Source organism: Aythya fuligula, chromosome 13, assembly GCF_009819795.1.
Source record: "Aythya fuligula isolate bAytFul2 chromosome 13, bAytFul2.pri, whole genome shotgun sequence".
NCBI classification, from domain to species: domain Eukaryota; kingdom Metazoa; phylum Chordata; class Aves; order Anseriformes; family Anatidae; genus Aythya; species Aythya fuligula.
The window spans coordinates 1,116,474-1,138,088 of record NC_045571.1 but is presented as its reverse complement, the minus strand read 5'-3'; the positions used below and the strand labels follow the sequence as shown (position 1 = coordinate 1,138,088).

At 37.3% G+C, this 21,615-nt stretch overlaps 1 protein-coding gene across 2 annotated transcripts in view; it reads right to left on the bottom strand.

Moving 5' to 3' along the window:
* Positions 1 to 21,615, bottom strand: part of STAG2 (stromal antigen 2) — a 74,347-nt gene that overhangs the window by 33,241 nt on the left and 19,491 nt on the right. For both annotated transcript variants that reach the window (XM_032196052.1, XM_032196053.1), the window contains exons 2-5: positions 5,903 to 6,047; positions 4,069 to 4,147; positions 3,227 to 3,388; positions 662 to 758 (exon numbers count right to left, since the gene is read on the bottom strand). In XM_032196052.1, coding sequence (XP_032051943.1) covers positions 662 to 758; positions 3,227 to 3,388; positions 4,069 to 4,147; positions 5,903 to 5,946 — 382 coding nt within the window. In that variant the 5' untranslated portion in view covers positions 5,947 to 6,047. The remainder of the gene's footprint in view (positions 1 to 661; positions 759 to 3,226; positions 3,389 to 4,068; positions 4,148 to 5,902; positions 6,048 to 21,615) is intronic.

Below are 21,615 nucleotides of genomic sequence, written 5' to 3'. Positions count from 1 at the left end.
GGAATGCTGTTAGCTTTCTGGAGACTTATTCATGTTAAAAGTTTATCTGGAACGAGACACTATCAAATGCACTGATATTGTAGAGTAAGTTATCTTCTCTTCAAAACAAGATGAGAAGAAAAAGAATGGAGGATGTGGATTAGAGGAAAGATTCTGGAAAATCAGAAGCTCCCCAAAATAGAAAATAAACTATAGAGATACAGTTTTACTGTAGACAGGCTGCCATGGAACCACCCATTTTTTACATGAAACAACTCTAAAAGGCTATTAAATGACCATGGAATGCTCACTGATGTGAAGTAGATAAATTCAAACTTTGATTCCAAGACCAAGTTAAGCTATCAATACTGAAGACAGATGTTTTTCTAACATAATAGCAGCAGCAGAGGAAGATATGGGAAGTAATTAAGTACCAGTACTGCATTTTCTTCAGTGTGAATGCAAAAGGCTTAACCTACATTTTGAAGTGTTTCTGTAATATTTCTAAACCTCTTGCTCCCCTCGCTACCATCTTCAAAAATACTTGTTTGACTATAAGAACCTTATAATGCAGACTAGCCCCAGGGATGGAGCAGTCCTTCAGCACATGCAGCATAAAAGCAAAGAATGAAACATGCTGTAAAATTATATGAAGAGATGTGCAAATATTTCTGTATCTTACCTTTGCAGCCTGAACACTGAATAAAGAAGTTAATGAGATCAAGAAGTGCTATATCTCTGTCATGTTTGTATGACTCTATCCAGTCATCCACTACAGACTGAAAAGAAACAAATACAAAGTCAATTTTTAGTTTTTAATAAACTGAAGAATTAGTGTTATTTAAACTTCTTTCTAGTAAGCGATTCTTGCTCCTTCTGTAATTAACAGGAACTCTGGATTTTTTGACTGATACAGAACAAAATGTTTGAACGATCCTTTACTGTCATAATAACATTTTCAGGAAAAGAACTCATTTCCATTCTATAAACATATACAGGCACAAAACAGATGCTGAGACACGCAAGCACAAGAATACCACATAGTCACATAGTAACATTTTTTGAGGAAGAGTACAAAACACAATTAGTAGATTTTATAACAGCATTTTTTTGTGTGTTTGGTTTTGTTTTTGACTAGTGAAACTTCTCAAAAATATTATTTAGGCTTTTAGTTCCAACAGCTGCAACTCCCTATACTCTTCCTAAGTTCTGCCCTTATGATGAATTGTGTTTCATGTACATGAGCTATAACAGGATGAACAGCATTGCCCTACGCTGTATGGACATTAATTGCTGTGTTAACTAAACCAAAACATAATGGCTAATAAAACGGAATAGCAGTAAGACAGTTTTACTACAGAATGTTAAAGGGAAGCAAATTAACAGGAAATCTGTGATTGTGGCTTTAAGAATTCACATGCAATTATCTACAAACCATCCATGTGTATAGCACAACCTGTCTACTGCAGAAATCATAAAAAGGCATACATTTAACATAAGCACAAGAGGATCGCTTTAGTGTCAAGCTCTCAGTTTTGAGTAGTTTAATATGTTGGTATCCTGCCCTAAAATCTAGATTAATTTTCAATAACAAGACATGATGAAATAGTTCAGGACTTCCATAAGAAAAACAGACTCCACAGCATCCCCTGTCAACTATTCTCAGTGCTTACTCTTACAAGCAATAATGGTGCGAGGGCAAATAAAATATACTGCCATAGGAAAAAAAATCTGAACAGAAATACAGCTAAATCCCTCTTCCCTCAATGAAAGACTGCTTATAGTATGATATAACTTGTCAGCAAGATGAGAAGAATTAAAAATGCAAGTGAAACAGTCATTGTCTTCCCAGTAGGAGCAGAACCTACAAACTAGTACTGATTTGATTAATCATGGGGGAAGAAAGAAAAAGAAACCTAGGAGAAGTCTTAAATTAGGCTTATAAAGGTCACTGTGCAAAACCAAGATAATGCTAGGAAGGTGACAAATATTTCAGTTAGGAAATATTTGTTTTCAGAATTCATGTATTTTAAAGAACCTCCAGCAGAAAAGTAAATGTCCTGAAGCTTTTTGTCTCTGCAGATGAACAACCTGTTTCTCCCAGGGAGAACTGACATAAACTTGGAAGAATGTATGAAACAGAATTAAAGAAAATTTTGATTATCAAAATCTTTTGAGGTAAGCAAGTGCTAATGGCTACAGAGAAAAATTTTTACACCAAGTGCTGAACTAAAGACTTCATTTAACTTTATATGTACTTAAGTATGTTAATTAAAATATGGACTCAGATTCATGCTGTTACCTAGGTATCGATTTCCCCTATTAACAGAGGTTTTGCAGGCAAAGGTCTATTTTTCTCTTGGAAAGCAAAAGATTTGACTGTTTAGAGTTGACACGTCATGCAAATATAACCCGTGATAATTGACTGGAAATGTAGCAATCAGAACAGTATAGTTTTTACTTACATTGAAATACGTCAGAATAAAATGAACAGAAGTATCAGAATTTCTCTGATCAAATATATTAAAGCAGTATGTATAAGTAGCAAGTACTGAAGTAGTATAAGTAGTATGTATAAATCTGAACTAAATGTCTCCCAAGGAATTCAGGCTTCAAGGTTCCCAGCTTGAAGCAGGAGCCTGCAAATCTCAAGAGGACTGCACATAGACCAAGCTTCCGGCACACATACCAGAGAAGCTGTAAACTGATTTTTAATCCCAAAGATAGTCTTTCTGCTAGGCTGCTGAGGAGTCACATGAGTGAGTCAGCAGGAACTCTTCACGGCTGGCAGGCTTACATTTTAACCCTCTCTTCACTGAAGATTCACAGAGTCAAGCAAAATCTGGTAATTTAAGATAATTTTCCATATTGCTAATGCTCTTAACAGGTTGATTTCAGTCCTATCAGTAAAAGCAGTGCCTAATGCATTAACTTCTACCAGCTTGAAATTTCCTAGACAGAATTCCAACCTTTCTTCATTCAGAATACTGGAATTCACTTTGAATAGTATTTTGAATTTCTTTATTATATACCCGATTATTCATGCCTTGCATTTAGCAATGAGAAGTCAGTTATTTTAAGTTCAAATCTTAGCAGTGCAAGAATTCTTATTCTAATCTGTAACTAAAAGCTACAAATGAAGAAAAAATTACCCTAGGCTTTATTTTCTTAAACTATATGTACAAGGAAATATTTTTATATTTAACTTGTATATTCATCCAAGTCTGAAGAACATCTCAAGTCTTACCTGCATAGCACTCTTGCCCATTTTCACTACCTCAAACAGCATCATGTTTTCCACACCATTCTGTTGGTGATGTCCATTCATCCGATTTGGACCACCAGGTTTCCCTCCTCCGTTTCCACTTTTCCCTTTTTCTGCTGGTCCTTTTTTACCTTTTTTACAGGTCTGCAATCATACACACACACACAAGTTTTAAATAGTTATTACATAGTAATTAGAATAAATTATTACTCATACCATGAAAATTATACACAAGACCTTATGTTTCCAAGAGCCAAACTTAAAATCAGAAGGTGAGATAAAATTAGCCAGGGCGGAATAGCTGATTCTGACTGATAGAGAAGATTAACAGAAACTCTACAGGTTCTGTATTTCCTTCTCTGGTTTAAAATCTTTTGGCAATTAAAAATGTAATTAGTGACAATGACACAAAAGGTTTTCCTTGCGTTTAAACTGTAAAACAAAATAATAAAATTTTAATTGAAATGTTGGTTTCTGTTCACTTTTCAAATGAAAAGAGCAAGAATCAATGACATCAACCAAAAGAGACTATATTAATACCAGGTTTAAGTATAAGAGGGCACACATGCAGACTAGTCAAATCAAAGCCCTCCCTTGTGCCTTCACAACACAAAGGAAATATCATGTAAATACTCAAGACTAAGTATTTCAATAAAAATACAAATATAAACTCTATTCACAGGACAGTTGCATTAAAAAAAAAAAAAAAAAGTATAATAAGGAAATAAGAGTTAAGAATAAGGTAACTCAGCTCCAAAACAAGTGCTCAGCTCTTCATGCTTTAACAGTACAAGTATTTCACTGTCCCCGTAAACTGAACGTACTTTTCCTTTGCCTTGTTTTTGGTTTTTTCCTTCAATATCCTCAAAGTCCGTATCAGAAGAGAAGTGTGTTTCAGACTCCCTGCAAGGTTAAAAGACAAACCATTTATACATCTCACCAGAAACATTCTTAAATAAACTACATAAAGTCACGTTATATCCTCAGTCCAGTAAGTCAACTCCAACAGAAAAACTGTTGTTATCTCCTGTTTTTTTAAATCTACTGTGAAGGAACAAATCAGAGCAAATCCCCATGCTCACACCTTGCCTCAGCCAAAGAATAATAAAAAAAAAAATTCTTTTACCTGTGAAAGCCATATAGTGCGGCTAAAAAGCATGAAAGTCAGCAGAAATGGCAACAGGTTAGGAACTTCATTTTTGGCATGTGACAAACATTACAAAATTTCAACTATCAAACACTATAAATGTCTGCCACAAATAGGGCAGTGCACAACAATGCCACTACCTTCCCTCACAACCAAAGTGTCTCAGCAGACATCATCATGCTGTCAAAAGAACTAGTTATGTCAAAATGTATGGGGAGAGAAGATATTTTAAACGAGATTTCTCCACCAAAAAGATAACCTGGAGGCTTATGTAAGGTAAAAAGAAAATAAGTAAAAAAAAAAAAAAAAAAAAAAATTTGTTTTCCTACATTATTAACATATGCTGCATCAAAATACAAACCCTTTATTGCCTATGACAAAGTCAGGGGAAAAAATTCACCTGAGTTATTACTAAGTAATCCTTAGTTTAAAATTTTTATTTCTATATTTCCTATAGCAGACATCATAAATGATGCTATTTTAACACATACATGCGGTACAATGAATTCCAGCATACAAATTTCTGATACACATTTCCTGATTCAATTTAACAATGTAATCATAAAGATGACCTGAACGGGGGGAGAAGGAGCCATTCCTATTTATTTATTCATAACCTTCTGAAACAATCTAGAAACTTAAGGTTTCTCACTGTTGTGGAACTGTCTGAAAGGAAGTTTCTGCCTTGTAACATGTATTTTGCCATTTCTGATTTTGTCATCCATGTATTCTGCTATAGATTGAACACCCAACCTCCTTAACACAGAACCATTTTTTTGCATCTTTTGGGATTATTTTGAACCAGCTTAATTTACTCCAGACTGCTGAAATGTATTCATGCTGATTTCTTGGCAACTAAAAGGTGAGGAACTGCATTCTTCTGGTCTACTTTAACTAATCATTTCATTTCTCTGTTCAAAATGTAAGCTATTTCTAAATTTAAATTTTCAAAATTCAGATACCTATTCTTAAAACTAGATCAGCAGACTAGTCAAATCAACACCCCAGGAACCAACACCTGAAGGGAAGCTAAGACTTCAGCTAGTTAAAGCATTTGGCATTGGGCGTTTCAGATATAAGGCAACCTGCCCCAGTTATTCAGGGTAAATACCCTTATACAACTTCACCTCTCTCTATAAAGGAAGGAAGGAAGGAAACTTAGAATTTCTTTATTTCTAACCAAAGTTTCTTCTTCAATACTTTGATTCTGTAAAACCTTGACAAATACACCATGTAAACAAAGAAGTCTGTCATGATGGCTTCCTAGTAGCAAAGCTTAAAAATTGATTTAAAAATAATCTATAAAAAGGACTTTTAAAATATTTGTTTTAATTATCACTGAACAATCAAGAAGTAATTCAAGCAGTGCTTTATTTTAAACTGGAAAAAAAATCCAGAACCATATTCAATCATTTTGTTTCCTTGTTTCAAAGAGAAAAACCAACCACATCTATTACCACTAAGAAGCACTAGTACATGTAAATGAAACCAGAAATTCTTAAAGCACTTACTGAAGGAGAGTAAAATCAGTTGGTATTTCTGGAGCTGCTATCATTTCTTTATCATCTTCTGGAACACCACTGTATTAGAAAGATATTCAAAAACCAGTCTGAAGTACGAGCTTCCTTTCCTTTCTTCCTTTGTAGCGGACAACTTCTGAAATAATAGTAATAATAAAAAATCACATTAGAAACATTTCCACATAAGGGATAAAAAAAAGTTGGAAACATAGAAAATATTAGTTCACACCACCTTATGTTTCCAGACAAGCTTTTTCCTGCTTAAATAAAGATTTTATATCTTTGACTCCTCCCATTATCTTATGAAAAAAAAAAAAAAAAGGTACATCCACAAATGTTAAAATCATCAAAGTAAAACGAAATAAAGCGCTTGGAAAATAAATGCTATTCTGAATAGCATGAGAAAATGGAATGGCTTTCATAAACACCTTGCAAATAACTTTTTTCTTCTAAATCTATACTAGACTAAAATTTGAATTGTAAGACCTTGTACTGTAAAGTCCAGACTCTACTACCAACACTATGATATTGTGGTTAACCAAACCAAAAAACAGATTTGATCTTAAACTTAAAGCAGTGTGTGCCCATTTAAGAACACTACGTATACCAACTTTGAATCTGATGTTTAAGTGCTCCTGATACTTAGCACAAAGATATGTTCTTCTGAGTTCTTACAATCTAACCAGCTATTTCACAACTCCCTGTCTTCCTAAATTGATAAACCAGGCTTACGAGTATTAACATTTAAAGCACTCAACATGTCTCTAGGAATATCAATGAAGATAATACTATCTACATATTATAAAGAAAAGTATCAGAAACAGCGTAGCATCTTATCAAGAAAATGTAAGATTGCAAAATATTTTCTTTTCCAGTTATTTATAATTAAGATTTTCCCATGTTTGGAGGCAGGGCAGACAATGAATGCTTCAAATGTGAAATTTAACCATGCATGCTAAAGCCTTCTGCGCCAATTTTCTGTCTCAAACTAAATTTTACACAGTGATGAAATTAAGAAAGCATGAGGTTCAGGTATTTTGAAGATACAATAGCACAGAGAAGAACCTTCAAAGTTGGGAACTCTGCTGATTCTACAGCTTGTCGGAGTAATTAAGTATTTGAGCAAAAGATACAATTTTAAGCTCCATGTGCTTAATATGCCAACATCTGGTAGCAACACTTAAAAGCCTGCATTTCAATTGAGCACATAGAGGCTGTACATTTCTTTCCTGCAAGTGCTTCTTCTGAATGCTAGGGGCCACTGTAGCTTCCAAAATTTGGTGAGCTGAGAAAAAACACAAACCCTGAACTTAAATCGCTGTTTCTTCACATTTCACACAATTATATAAAGACAGAGAAACAAGAGTGGAAGTAAACAGTGGTGAAAGGAGAGGTTCTAGATAGGTAGGTGCATCTCAAGACAGTCCACAACTACTACATTACATGCCTTCCAGAGCACCGTGTAAGATCAAAAGTTTCACAAACTTTGTCACCTGTTCCTCCCTTCCTTAAAACCACAAATGCACATTACTGGTGCATCACAGCCTCCCCTGCTTGGTTTATATGTAGTTTTTAGCAAATAGCTACTCGCGGGCAGCAAAACATCCATTCATCATTTAGAGACTCTGCCATTCAGAATCACCCAATTTAATCCCCCAATAGAATGGGCAAAAATATACCTTGAGAACTTTATTCCCGGATTATCAAGTTAAACTGGTTCACCAGTGGGTACCCAGAGCAAACGCATGGGGAATATGTGACGGAGCAGCCAGGTGCAGGGGAGGGCTGAGCAATGCTCCTGCCTTGGCGGCGCAGAACTATGATGACAGCCAGGCAGCCTGCATGGCTACCTGCTCCACTCGTGCTGTGCTGCAGTATCATCATTCCAAGTGTATCAGGTATAAAAAATAACAATAATCAAAAAAAAAAAAAAAAAAAAAAAAAAAAAACCAAAGATTTGCTGTGATTCCTGTCAGCAATTGTAACTTGGAGAATCAGGCCGGCACCTCTTGGGAACGTACCTCAGCGAGGAGCAGGGCAAGGGGAAGCAAGAGGTGAGCAGCCAGCAAGCCACCCAAGTACCATTCAAGGCACACGTGTGATTCTAAGCCAGCACAAAGTAAAGGTACAAACTTCAAAAGGCACACAGTTCTGTTTCAAGTTCAACCTGTCCACCAACGTGTTATTTGACTTTTGTAGTTTGAGTTTTTCAATGGTGAGAAGCACTGTAAGTACTGAAGACATGATCAAGAAGCTCAGATGCAAATTTCATGTCTCACTAATACCACCTATTTACAGTAATAAAGTTACCTATTCCATAAAATTGATGGTACTGAGACAGAAATCAAGTTAACCATTTGTTTACACAATTAACACTTTTTCAGTCTCCTATAAAAAAAGGAAATTATCTTCCTACCAGTTCTTGCAAAAGTATTTCTCAAAAAGCAGTATAATACAATCACACAGGAATATTTTGAAGAAAAAATATAAAAACCATGTAAAATGACAGGCAAATGATTAAATTATGTCATTTCTAAATCAAAGAGTCAAATCACCTGATAAAACCAGCTGGCTGGAGTTTATATCCACTTGCACTTCTTGGAAAAAACACTCATCTTAGGCCAAGCAACAGATGAAGAAAAAAAAAAGTCATTGCTTGGGCATAACCACTTCATGAAAATAGGAAGTAAATATCTAGTAATTCAAGATGCTGTATAGAGTTTAGCTACTAAGATTTAAGTTTCAAGAATTGTTTTTATTGAAGGAAGTAGAAGAAACTTGGCCCTCATGAGCACAACTATATACTAGTATTAATGGAAGAGAGTAGTTTCAGGTGACTGCCCTGCAAGAATACAAGAGCTAAGGCTGTAAGGGATCTCCAGTACCAAGCTCAGGCCCCAGGAATGACCCGAAAAACACCTTGCATTAGTTCCAGTAAGGGCTCATTTTTAAAGTTTTACATACATAAAAATTATAAGAAAGACCTTGAAGTCTTGCCAAGTAGGGTCAAGCTAACCCAGCACTTCCTCATGGGCAGATGCCGGCAGAAGCTGCCCAGGGAAGAACCCATTTGCTTTGTTTTTATTGGTGATGTTCTCCTTGACTTCTCCCCCCAACATCCACAAATAAGTCGGGGATTTTTTTCAGCCAAACACATTATTTCTGCATTTCATAGAACAGAATCAGTATTTTTCCATGAATATTCTATTACTTTTTTAACCCAATATTTAGCTGTCATGATATTCACACAAGAGCTTCCACAACCAAACTGTATAGTATAAAGAAGCACGTTCTTATCCTTGAGCTCAACATTTTCTAATTTTATTTGGTGTTCATGGGTTTTAGTATTGGGAAAGACTGGTACTGGCCATTCCCCTATTATGCTTGATCTCAGTAAACGCCTTTTAGAAATTCAGGGTGCCTGCCAACATGTATTCTTCACACACGGATCTGATGACTCACTCAAAGCACACTGTTTGGGAAGTTGATTAGAAGGAGGAAAACTGTCCGTACAAGCATCCTACCAGAACTTTTAAAAGATCAAATTCTTCATAGTGCAGTCTGAAAGGAGAAAAGTAAAATTTATGCAGATGCCATTCCAAGCAATGAAAGTCTACATTAGCTATTAATGTGCTCTAATAAGCATATTTTTTCAGTAAAATCAATACACCTAAACTTAAGTGCATCATAAAATGCAGTTCTTCGGACTTTTTTGTTTGTTTTGTGTATTTGCATGTTCACAGCATTCTAACTTTAATTTTCCTAAGCATATACTGAAATCCCCCACTCTATGAGAAGTTTCAAAAGTCACTCAACTTTGTGAAGTCATAATTAAATTATTAACTATAAAAATAAAATGTATCCTGCTGAAAGATCACAAGGTGGAGCTCTAGCCTAAAGCTAACTGAAGAAACTCCAAAAAGACAGGTCATCCAGAGGCTGACCTAGTTATTTCTGTGCAATAAACTTTGTAAGAGATTGCTAAAACAGCAGTAATATTGTAGCACATTTCCTTAAGATTTATATATAAATTGCATAAGGACACTGTAAGACTCCTACATCTTTCCTGAAATTAATGCACGTAACACGTTTGATTCAGTGACTCTTCCAAAGACGGAAATGCATCTCACTGCTGTAGTACAACCAGTCTCCTGTAAGTAGCTTTCGAAAGCAAGCAGAGGAATTTCAAAATACACTTTAATAGCAGAAATAACATAACCCCTTCCTGTATCTTGCTAGATTTTTGCAAACAGAATGTCAACAAACTAAAAAAGGTTAGAACAAGAAAAGTAGTCCAGGAACACTAATCATATATAACGTTGCTAACTCTAAATGTAACAGTTTCCATTTAAACTAATTTTACTCTTAAAAGAACTAAGCACGAACAACTACAATTAGAATGTGTCTTCACTGAAAAACAACTTCATTACATGCACAGGCTAAACAAACACAAATAAAAGCCAGCCAGAAGCCTTTCTTAAGTGTATGTGTATATACACAAACACAAAATACAAAAAATTACAAGGTCTGTCCATGAAACCTACGTTTCATGCTCTCATGTAAAAGCACTAACTTGAGTGTTATTGCATGAACTCGTGGCAGAACAATTCAGGTAGCTGGTTTTTGGTTTGAGATGGATTCCCCAAAGTACACACACAATTCCCACCCTATTATTTGGAGGCTTTCTTTTTTGGGGGAACACAGAGATCATAGAATCGCGGTATATCCCAAGTTGGAAGGGACCCACAAGGACTGAGTCCAACTCCTGGATCCCCAGAGGAAAACGGCTACGTGAACAGGACAAAGATTTAGTAAATGCAGAATGACTGTTCAGAGGTGTATTGATTTTTCACTGTAATTCAGTTAATCATCTGTAAAAAAAAAAAAAAAAAAAAAAAAAAAAAAGAAACAACAGGGACCTCACTTTCTTTATTCAGAAAATCAGAACTTGTAAAATTGCAATGCACTCAGCTGTAGAAATGATAATGGCTGAAGAAGTTCATCCCTGAATTATTCATCTACCCATGAATGAGAGGTGCTGATGCTTCAGAACCAATTACACAGTAGTGACAGTTAAAATGCTAGCCAGATCAAAGTTTAAATCAAGGACCAAAAGTATTCCCAATATTTTCCTACTTTAGTTTTCCAACTATTTCAGAAGAGAAAGCTGGTACAAACTACAGTGTTTACCCTCACTCTTTTTCTGAGAAATCAGAATATGCTTCAACTTTTGTTTTTATAAAATACAGTTTGTTTGTTTGTTTGCAAATAAGTATGCTTCTCAACACTGCTGTTGCAGTCATCTCCACAAGCAAGACTAAACGGTGGATTTTTAGGCAAGATTTTGAGCAACATTCCCTACAGGCCTGCAGGAGCGTTATTTGTACTAATATTACACAACCTAGTATTTCAACGGCCAACAAGCTTTAAAGCAATCCCGTAATTTGAGTAAAATACAGAAAACATACTTCAAGTAGCATTCTGTATTGTAAAAATTGTACTTCAACATGATTTAGTTATAACTGTATCAGCAGTTTGATCATATTATCATAGCATAATCAAGACTAAGCTGAACAATAATGCAATTAAAACCTTTACATGTGTGGTTATTTTTGTATTTTTTGCTTAACAAGTAAGTCTCAAGCTTCCTTTACAAGACCACCTAGAATAACCATCAATCTACACTCCTCCATGCTCACCAGCGGACAGTGTACCTACACAGAAAATACCAAAAGGCAGTGAACAGTTAACAAGCCAACAAATAACCTAAATAACCTCATTTGTACCGGTCTTGTATTTTCAAACTATTTCTTCACTTTTTTTTTTTTCTTTTCTGATTTTCCAGCTCGTATACCACCTCTACACCACTTTGTGAACATCTCTCAGTTCCTCTTCCATCTTTCAAAAACCAAAGAAGCGATCTTATGGTGGCCAGTACTGTCACACTGCCACTTTTATTCCCTGGCCTGCCGTTTATTCAATGTTTATAATATCTGCTCTTTAGCTGATGCAAATGGTTCACTGGTAAAGTGGTAAATTGCCACCCCAGAAGATGCTTTTGTGACACACCTACGATATTGTAACCACGGGCTGCTGCTGGAAGCAGTGGCCTTCCTTCCCACTCCACTCACCAAACACAGCAAGTTCCCACTCACTCCTCTCTTCTAGCACTCAATTGAGGCAGAAGCAAGAAAGGTCTGAAAACAAAACTGTATTTTCTTCTTGGCATGGTCAGCTCTCCACTGGACTGGACAACAAAACCACGTCACCCTGCAGCCACATGAGGCACCCACCAGGCATGTACCAGTGGCAGCTCAGACCCACCTGACAGAGCTCCCTCACTGCCTCCCTTGCAGCAGCAGCACCAAGAGGAGTAATGCCCAGCTGAAGTCCTTGTGACAGCTATTGCTAATTCTCCTACCTAACCTCGGTAGAGCCCACAGCAAGCCGACTGCTTGCAGCTCTGGGTGCCACAGCCTGCAAGAAGGGCTGGGTCCCTGCCAGACAGCACCCACCCACTAGTTGCCATGCTCTGAGGCCCACCCATGCCCATGACGCCTTCTCAAGGCATTCTCCCTGCCTTTTTCCACACACGGTTCCTGCATTTCAGTCGGTAGCAGGCCGTGCTGTGACTGCGGGGCACCTTGCTCCTGCGGGAGGAGCGCAGCCATGAGGTGAAGGTGGCTGCCAGGCCTGCTGCTGGCCAGGAGAAAGCCAGGCACTGGGAGAAAACCAGTCCCCACTGACAATGCGCACACCACTAAACGCTACAGCAAGTTTATTTCACAGTTTAATGTCTTTAAATAGGTTTTATTTGGGGGGTGGGAATATAAAAGACATGAAAAAGGCTAAAACCTAAAATAAAGGTTTAGACTTGAATATGAGTCTAGAAATTTGAAAAGAGAATTACAGACCAGGACCTCCAAACCATCCTAATAACTGCCAACCCCAGTTTCACCATCAAATAGTCCACCCAACTCATTACAAATGATTTTTTGGATTTCTGCTTGTTTTATTACATAAGTAGGTGGAATATCTATTCTGGAAGGGAGAGTTTGCTATGGTGCTTCATGGGTCATACAATTACTCATGGAAATACCATTAATAACATCAATATCCTTAATACACTAAGTGAAATACTATTTCATGGTGTAAATATAGTTTTGGTATTGAACCATATGAAGTTTCTGTATCTGTACTTAGTAATTTATACTGTCAAGTAAATTGTTTGAAACAAAAGGTACAGACATTACAAAATACTGTAAAATGAGTTAACTCTACAATAAGAGCAACTGCTACTATTAAAGGAAAAAAAAAAGTACCTGTAATACTTTTTAATTATTCCACCCAATGATATTCCTGAGCATTTCTAAAAGACACCTGAAAATCCCAGACATCTTTAAAATGTTTTGATTTCAGATGTCTTTTTAAAAAAGGTAAAGGTATGATAACAAAAGTAAAAGTTATACCTCGTTGTGTCAGTCACGTCTTCTCCTGCCAAAGAAGAAATGGCTTCCAGATGTTGTAGTCTAACTGCGTGGAAAATGAGGCTCTTAGGATGAATAAAACCCAAGTCGGATGACAACCAAAATTAAAAAAAAAAAAAAGCCACATATGCCTACTTTAAAAAAGCCAAAAGTACTAATTGATTTATGATACAAGGCCAGCACACCTCATCCGCCTAAATGCCCCAGGTTTCCAAACTGAACTGTAGAACACATGCCCCCTCACACATTGACTCTTCCAAAATGCATAACCCGTCAAAACCTTGGCTCTTGCATAAGTTACTGTCCACAGCAAGCAGGTAACCAGCTATATAAAAGACAGAACCAGCATTGTTCAAACAGACCATGGTGACGAACGGCTTCAGTACCCTCTGCAGAGGTAGGGTTTTCCAACAGATGAGATATTCCATCTGGCAAGTTCTATTTTTTGTTCTCACACTGATCAATGCAAGCCTGTAAGTCGCCTCACTTTGTAGCAGCCTCAACTTCCACTCCTACCACACAGGTTTTCCTCTTTGAGAAGTCCAGGTCACTGGGGCTTTGTGCCCATGACTTTGTTTGGGCCTTTCTATGAGCAACTGCATTCAATTATAAACTCTGGCGGGGGGACCATATGGTACACGCTACATAGCATCAGCCACTGCTATAACACACTCGATATTAGATGACTCAAATATGGGAAAACCCCTTAAAATAAAACTACTGAAGAGCAGAAAGTAAAACCTCTCAAGCACATCTCAGAGTGAGCTCCTACCAGCCCAGGTCACACTGCACTTTGGCTAGCCCTTTGAAGAGCCCAATGTATTTCTCTGCGCTGCAATCCCAAGCCTTCTGAAATAAGAGAAAAAGAAAGAGCAGTTTGGTTCTGTGTTTTGTCAACTCAGATCCACCAGAGTTTATTAGCTGAAGCTTCAACACTACATAAAAACGGTTGAAATGTTTCCAGATGATAACTAAAAAGATTAAGTCCAGCACAGAAGCAAACACAAAAGAGTAAGCAGAAGTCAAACTGCATTTGGCTGACTGGATCTAAATAAAAAAAAAAAAGTGAGGGGAAAAAAAAAAAAATAATGAAGAACCATCTGCTCAGAATGAACTGATATTTCTGGGTCTATAGGTGAGCTAATCTGCATCCTATTCAGGTGTAGTTGTAGCTCCAATATTCACCTGTAGCAGATCCCGTAGTTTTACTGGTCTCTACTTGTTCTAAAAGCCCACGTGCCTGTTCTCCCGCTGCTATCTCCACTGGTCACCACTGGCATCATCAGTCTCACAACAGTAGTGTAAAACTATTTATAGTAAAGCTCTGAAAACTGCCATTACACAAACAGCAATGTGACCAAACAAGAGCAGTGCCCTGTCCCTCCCTAGCTCAAACGACAAGCCAACTAGTGCAGAAGACAACTAAGTGGCACAATTAAATCTATGCCATAAGAAAGGAAAAAGAAGTATTTAGCAAACAAGGAATAAATACGGTGCCATATCCAAACCAGGCGGCATGACAGCTAAAACCTAAGCCTTTCTTAAGTGGATTATGGCTCTTTCAAGGATCAATCTAATTAATCATTCTTAAAAAAAAATAAAAAGAAAAATTCAAGCAACCACTCAAATATGCAGAAGTTGATTTCACCTCTAAAACAGAAGAAATAAAGATAAAAATCTTGTAACTTCCATTAGAAACTTATCCCTGCGATCTGCCAGCCTCATAACATCTGTGCTCCATACATCCTCAGTCATAACTTAAAGATTTTTAATACCCAATATTTTGTTCCTGCTCTCCTTTGCAACATTTGAGCTAAAGTCCCAACTGGTTTATTTGGAGATTTGCAGCACTCAATACTAATTTTATATGAAACAGCAGTTGTGATATGCATGGCTTTCCCCCACACAATTTAGACAACTGAATATATCCACAATGCAGAAAGACAATAATCCATTAATGAGGTCATTACTAGATGAAAAAATACCTATTATTGACTGACCTAGAAAGCACCCTCTCTTCCTTTATTTATCCTAAAACCAGAGCCCTCTTAAAAGAATCTTGAAAGAGAGATGTCTGGTGCTGAAATCTCATTTATGGAGACCTACAGTTCGCTGTTGAAATCTATTAAACTTCCAGTGGAAACCAGCTTGGCCACTTGCACGCATTCTAAAAACATTGCAAAAATATTGGCATTATTCGAATCAATAAGTTCTTTCAATTCTGTAATTGCTTACTTGTGGCAGGTAACAAATTACACTAAGAGAGCTATCACATACTATGCCTGCATTATAAAAGCTAACATGAACAAATATCAGAAACATTTCTTACAGACCAAACTCATTTAATAAGTAAGCTGACCAATAATGAGAAACTCTTGATGTGTATAAAATATTCTGAAGCAAAGGTCAGCAAGACTTGTCCTTTTGAAATTATCTTCCCACAAATCTCTCAAATACTGTGCATTAGGCACCTTAGGGATACACGGAAATCCATTCCACACAGATCTAAAATACAAAAACATACAGCTTGTAATCAACCAAAATTAAACCTCAGGTTTCTTCAAAAAGCTATATCATTACACATCTGTTCTCTAGTAAATTCAAGATGTAAATAAAGGTAGTAGTTGCCTCCTCCTCCAAAAGGTAGTTATAGCCTACAGCTAGATTTACATTTTGTTGAGAATTTACTGGTTGCATTATGAAAGTATCATGTTCTGTAACAAGTATTTTATTACTTGAGCAACGTTAAATACATAGAAAATGTTTTTAAAGCCACAACTGTTACACTTATTAGCTCAGCAACATAGTAGAGGCTATTGAGATAAGGTGGGTATGCCCTCTTTTCCCCTGCTTTCTGCTTTTAAAAAGGGAATAAAAAAAGGAGCAGTAGTGCTAGCTCCCTCTTGAACAAGCTATGTGTGCTGTGATTCCCCCTCTCCCCCAGCGACACAGTACCCCATAGTATCAGGGAACTGCCCCATCCTCTGGGAATGGTGCGGCACCCGCAGAGACTTCCCAGGGAGGACTCGCAGGTACTGGTCCCGTGCGAACTAACCCCTCACCTCCACTGATGACAGAAGTCTCACATGCAAAAGGTTGGGTTGTTGGGGTTTTTTGTTTGTTTTTCCTGTCTTACAACCAAAACAAGAATGCAATTTTGGTGTAAGCAAAGAATTTGAACTGTCATTTTTTTTTTTTTTTTATCACCTTAGGGAAAAAAACAACTAGACCAAGTATTAACATGCCATTAAAAAAAGAGAACAAGGTCGCACATGTCATATGCTCTGGTTTGTTTACAGTCAGATCTATCAACAACAGATCATCTCCGTTGTCAATTAAAGCTAACATGCTGAACCACAAATACGGAGAGCTAAAGAGCTGACAAATCCCATTTTGCCAACTTTCATCCCCAATGCGGTAACCTCCGAGAGAGGGATGGAAAACACAGCTGCCATGGCAGAAGTCACCAGAGGACAACTGTCAAAACCTAGAGCTGCCTAGCAATGGTATGACAAAATGCTTCTGTCACCCACCAGAGCTCATTATTGTTTATTATCTGGAATTTATCATCAGCTTGTGGTTTTCAGCTGGTGACCATGTTTGACTTACCAGTTTGAAATTATTTGTAATTATTGTCAGAAGAATTTGTTAGATTTCAAGTGCTGTATCAGTCACTTCATCTTCACCAACCTTTTTTTTTTTTTTTTAATTAACTGCATTCCTACCCTTAGCACACATTTCTCTTCCTCTGTTTTGTCTGAAATACATCTTTCCATCCCCTCACACTCAGCTCTGAAACGGGCAACCCAGCAGCAGAAAACCCAACATGCCGTTAAGTGTACAGGGCTTTTTCAGTTCTACTTTAGTTTCTCTAACTTTTTTCAGTAAATAACAGAATCACAGAATCACAGAATTTCTAGGTTGGAAGAGACCTCAAGATCATCGAGTCCAACCTCTGACCTAACGCTAGCAGTCCCCACTAAACCATATTCCTAAGCTCTACGTCTAAACGTCTTTTAAAGACTTCCAGGGATGGTGACTCCACCACTTCCCTGGGCAGCCCACTCCAATGCCTCACAACCCTTTCGGTAAAGAAGTTCTTCCTAACATCCAACCTAAAACTCCCCTGGCTCAACTTAAGCCCATACTCCCTCATCCTGTCACCAGGCACGTGGGAGAACAGACCAACCCCCACCTCGCTACAGCCTCCCTTGAGGTACCTATAGAGAGCGATAAGGTCGCCCCTGAGCCTCCTTTTCTCCAGGCTGAACAAGCCCAGCTCCCTCAGCCGCTCCTCGTAGGACTTGTTCTCCAGGCCCCTCACCAGCTTCGTCGCCCTTCTCTGCACCCGCTCAAGCACCTCGATGTCCTTCTTGTAGCGAGGGGCCCAAAACTGAACACAGTACTCGAGGTGCGGCCTCACCAGAGCTGAGTACAGGGGGAGACAATTCCAAGTATTTAAACCAGTTGTATAGACAATACTTCTTTTCAATTGCTTTGTTCTTTTTTTTTTTTTACACGTTAAACACTGTTAAAATTACACAATGCTTCAATAAGAAACAATACACTTTCTTCAAACCACATATTTAAGTTACTAAACTACAAAATTCATCTAGTTGAATTCCCCATATTGTTCTGGCAACTTATCCAAGAGTATTGTTTAACTTAATTAATTAGCCATCAATTATATAACTATTTGTTAGTCCTGTGTTGAACTCAGCAAATTTTGCTCCTACTTACAGCTAACAGATGTTGTTGGCAATGTATTTCTACCAATAGCTTGTGATCACTGCTCAGACTCTAACATCAAATCATAACATTTAATACAAATAAAAGGTTTTAACCCGGCCAGGATTCTGCCAAATTATTTGCTACTTATAGCAACTTCCCAGCTCCTGAATCCAAGATCTATTAAAAAAAAAGTATTTAAAAAGATGATATAGTTTGGTATCAAGGAGCTAACTATTCATCACAGGAAAATGGAAAGGGATAAAAAATAAAGTAAAAATGATTAAGATTCATGAATGTTTAAAATACCTTCATACAAAAATGAAACTAGCATACTGAAATATCATGAAGTAACTTCCCCCCGCCTCCCCACCCCAGCATGATTTTAATGCCCCAGACACAGATTTCAGAGCTTACTGCCAGTTTGGTGCACTTATACTATTCTGATCTCTGTATGTTAGTCATGCAAACTGCTGCCTTTGTATTTTGTTTACTCAAAAAGCCATTTATTTTTTACAATTGCTCTTACAATAAATCAAGAGTATAGAATTATCATCCTGTGGTAGCACTAATCAGGATTACAAGTCAAATGTCTTGTTTCAAACAGGTTTGCTCTTCAAGGTTTCAAGAATTTAAACAAAATTCCTATGTAGATGTCACCAGAAGTTAATGCCAGTTGACTATATAGCTGACCTTAACGTTTAGTTACTACAATGCAGTACTTTAACTAAAATATATTTACCACCTTTACTTTAGTTAGCCCAAACACAACTTTGAGCGTTTCACCATTTCAGGGTAACACATCAGATTTCACTCTTCAGGTAATCTATATGGGAAAACCTCTTTAGGAGTTTGGTTAGGACCTGTGACATTGGTGGAAAAAAACAGGTTACTCGTAAATCAATTCATAGGGGGAAGGAACTATAATAATTCTATTGAAACAAATGATTCAGATCTAGCAGGTATTCAAGTATTTACGTTCAAGGGGCTACATCTTTTCCAGATTTTTTCTTCCCTTGTTTCAACATCATTCATTACTACTTGCTTGAAGATGGCATATTAGGAAGAGTTTATGTTAAGAAGACATCCTATTTGGATTAAGGCTCCCATCCCCTCCAAAACAAGCACACAAGGGGCCATTAACACAGATACCTGATCCTGGGCAATTTTATAAGCTAATATTCCACTCAGAGGATAATTCCTTAGCATCAGACTGCCTTAGTCTTTAAACAATATAAACCAAATTTTAGTAGAAGTTAGGGGAAAAGGTAACAGCATTCAATCTAATTGTTAGACAAGAACATTTTTATCCTAGTGTAAATTAGGTCTGGCAGTTGTTCAGCTTGACCTCCACTTACTGTAATCTTGCCCTAGGGTATGAAAATCCTAGATCATTAAATGCTACGAATTTAGTCTTGCAAGCAACCTAAAATGAACCTGCAACCAGAGCCACGGTTTTTAACTGCTGTTAAAAGAACTGAACAGACAATTGTGATAATAGGTAACACCATGCCAATTTTTTTTTTTTGATTTTGTGTTTAAAAGAACTGTAACTACTACCTGCACCTTTAGAATACTATTGTCTAATTCAAAGATGTATTTGAGAAGAAGAGAGAGCAATTACCCTTTAAGTTCAGGGGTAAAGAGAAAAACAATCCACGAAAATAAAATTATTTTCATTTCAGTTGGAAGTTCTGAGAAAAAAATGAGCTAATGTGAAGCGGCCCACTTCTTTCTGTTTTAAGAAACATTTCTAAAATGCCAGCTTTCCTACAATTCTCTAGACAGTCAACAGACATTTTAGGAACTGCTACCAATTCATTACTGTGAAACAGATGCCTGCCAAAAAATTAATTACAGAACATAAATTTTATTACTATGTGAATTAACTTAAGACTTTATATGCTAAGTGCAAAAACTACTCTAGAACCACAGAATATTGTATAATACACAGCCCATGAAGAAAACAAGGCAGAATAAAACCCAGGGAGGTGTACCAGCTCTTCCTGCAGCTGATGCTAGCAAGACCTGATGTGGAGCTACAAGTGACACCCCACTTCTGCAGGGACAGGAAAGAATTGGGGTGAGCAGCACTATGGAAGGAGCCCTTGGGAAGATCAGAGAAGCCTCATGCTGACCACAGAACAAGCAGCCACCAGCAAATTTGCTTACGTGGCAAGCGATGCTCCACCAATGCAGCTGGAGCAGTTGAAGGTCTACAGCACACGACTGGTGCAGACAGCTGTTCTACAACAGAATAAAATGGCATAAATACAAACACCTTCTGAGAGAGTAAAGAGCCTCAACAAGAACTGAGGATAGTGCTTGATTTACAGTCCCCCAGGGAACTGATTCCAATTAACTTCCACATATATTAGTAAGAATAAGAAAGCACACCAAGTGTTAAAAATTGGGTATTAAACCTTAGCATTCAATTTACACACAGTAAACACATACAGCCAGCAACAAGCTATAAAACAGCCTTTACCACTACCTGTAGTAGTGATACTGAGGAAGTACTCCATCAAAACTGCCATTCACGGCTTCCTCACAAATAAATGCGTAACAGTCTGACCACCTGAGACATGGTTAAGAAAATAATTCAAAGCAGTGTTTACAGAAAAGCCAATCCAGACAGGACACGTTACCAGCCCAGCCCTAAAAGAATGTCATCAGGTCCCTCTGTAGCACAGACGAATACTGACCTCTTCTTCCCAAGCAAAATCATTTTATACCATTCTCTTTAGACCATATAATGACATGGTTAAGTGTATGGTGATTACAAACTAAAGTAACAGTCGACAGCAGCGAAAGCAGAATCATTCTTCACATTACAGTATTTCTGTATGTATTTGTGTATTACAGCACAACTAAGCATACTCCAAAAGCACAAATCAGGGAGAAAATTAAAGTTGTCTTGACCCTGACATAATTTAATGATGTCAGCATCTGAGTTCCCCTAAAATCAGTTTCCTTACGTTTAAATAGAAGGTAAAAATAATATTGAAGAGAAAAGGAAGACAAACATCCAGCATTATTTGTAGAAGCAGATACCAAAACATTTTTAATTCCTCCAATAACACTGAGGAAAGTGAAGTAACTCATTGAGCAATTCACTTCACTTGTGGGGTGATTCCTTGGAGCAACACAAGCAACCATTTCTAGCTCAAGACATCTCCAGGTATGTGCTAGATCAAAATACTTCCAAGTCTTCAAGTGTTAGCATAAAATGATGCCATTAGTTGGTTCCCCTTTACCAAAACAGTATTCTTGTTCAGAATGGAAGCCAGTATTTCAAGGGAGAGAAGACAAAGGAGCACCATGGCTGCCTATTTAAACCAAATATCTTACCAACACATCAAGGTTCATGCACCACCATGATTCCCTACGCAGAAATGGAAAGAACAAATTTTTCATTTTTGTACTTACCATTACCAAAATTTAGATTAAACTAACAAACAATACATGGTTATTATCGCAATTCTGATT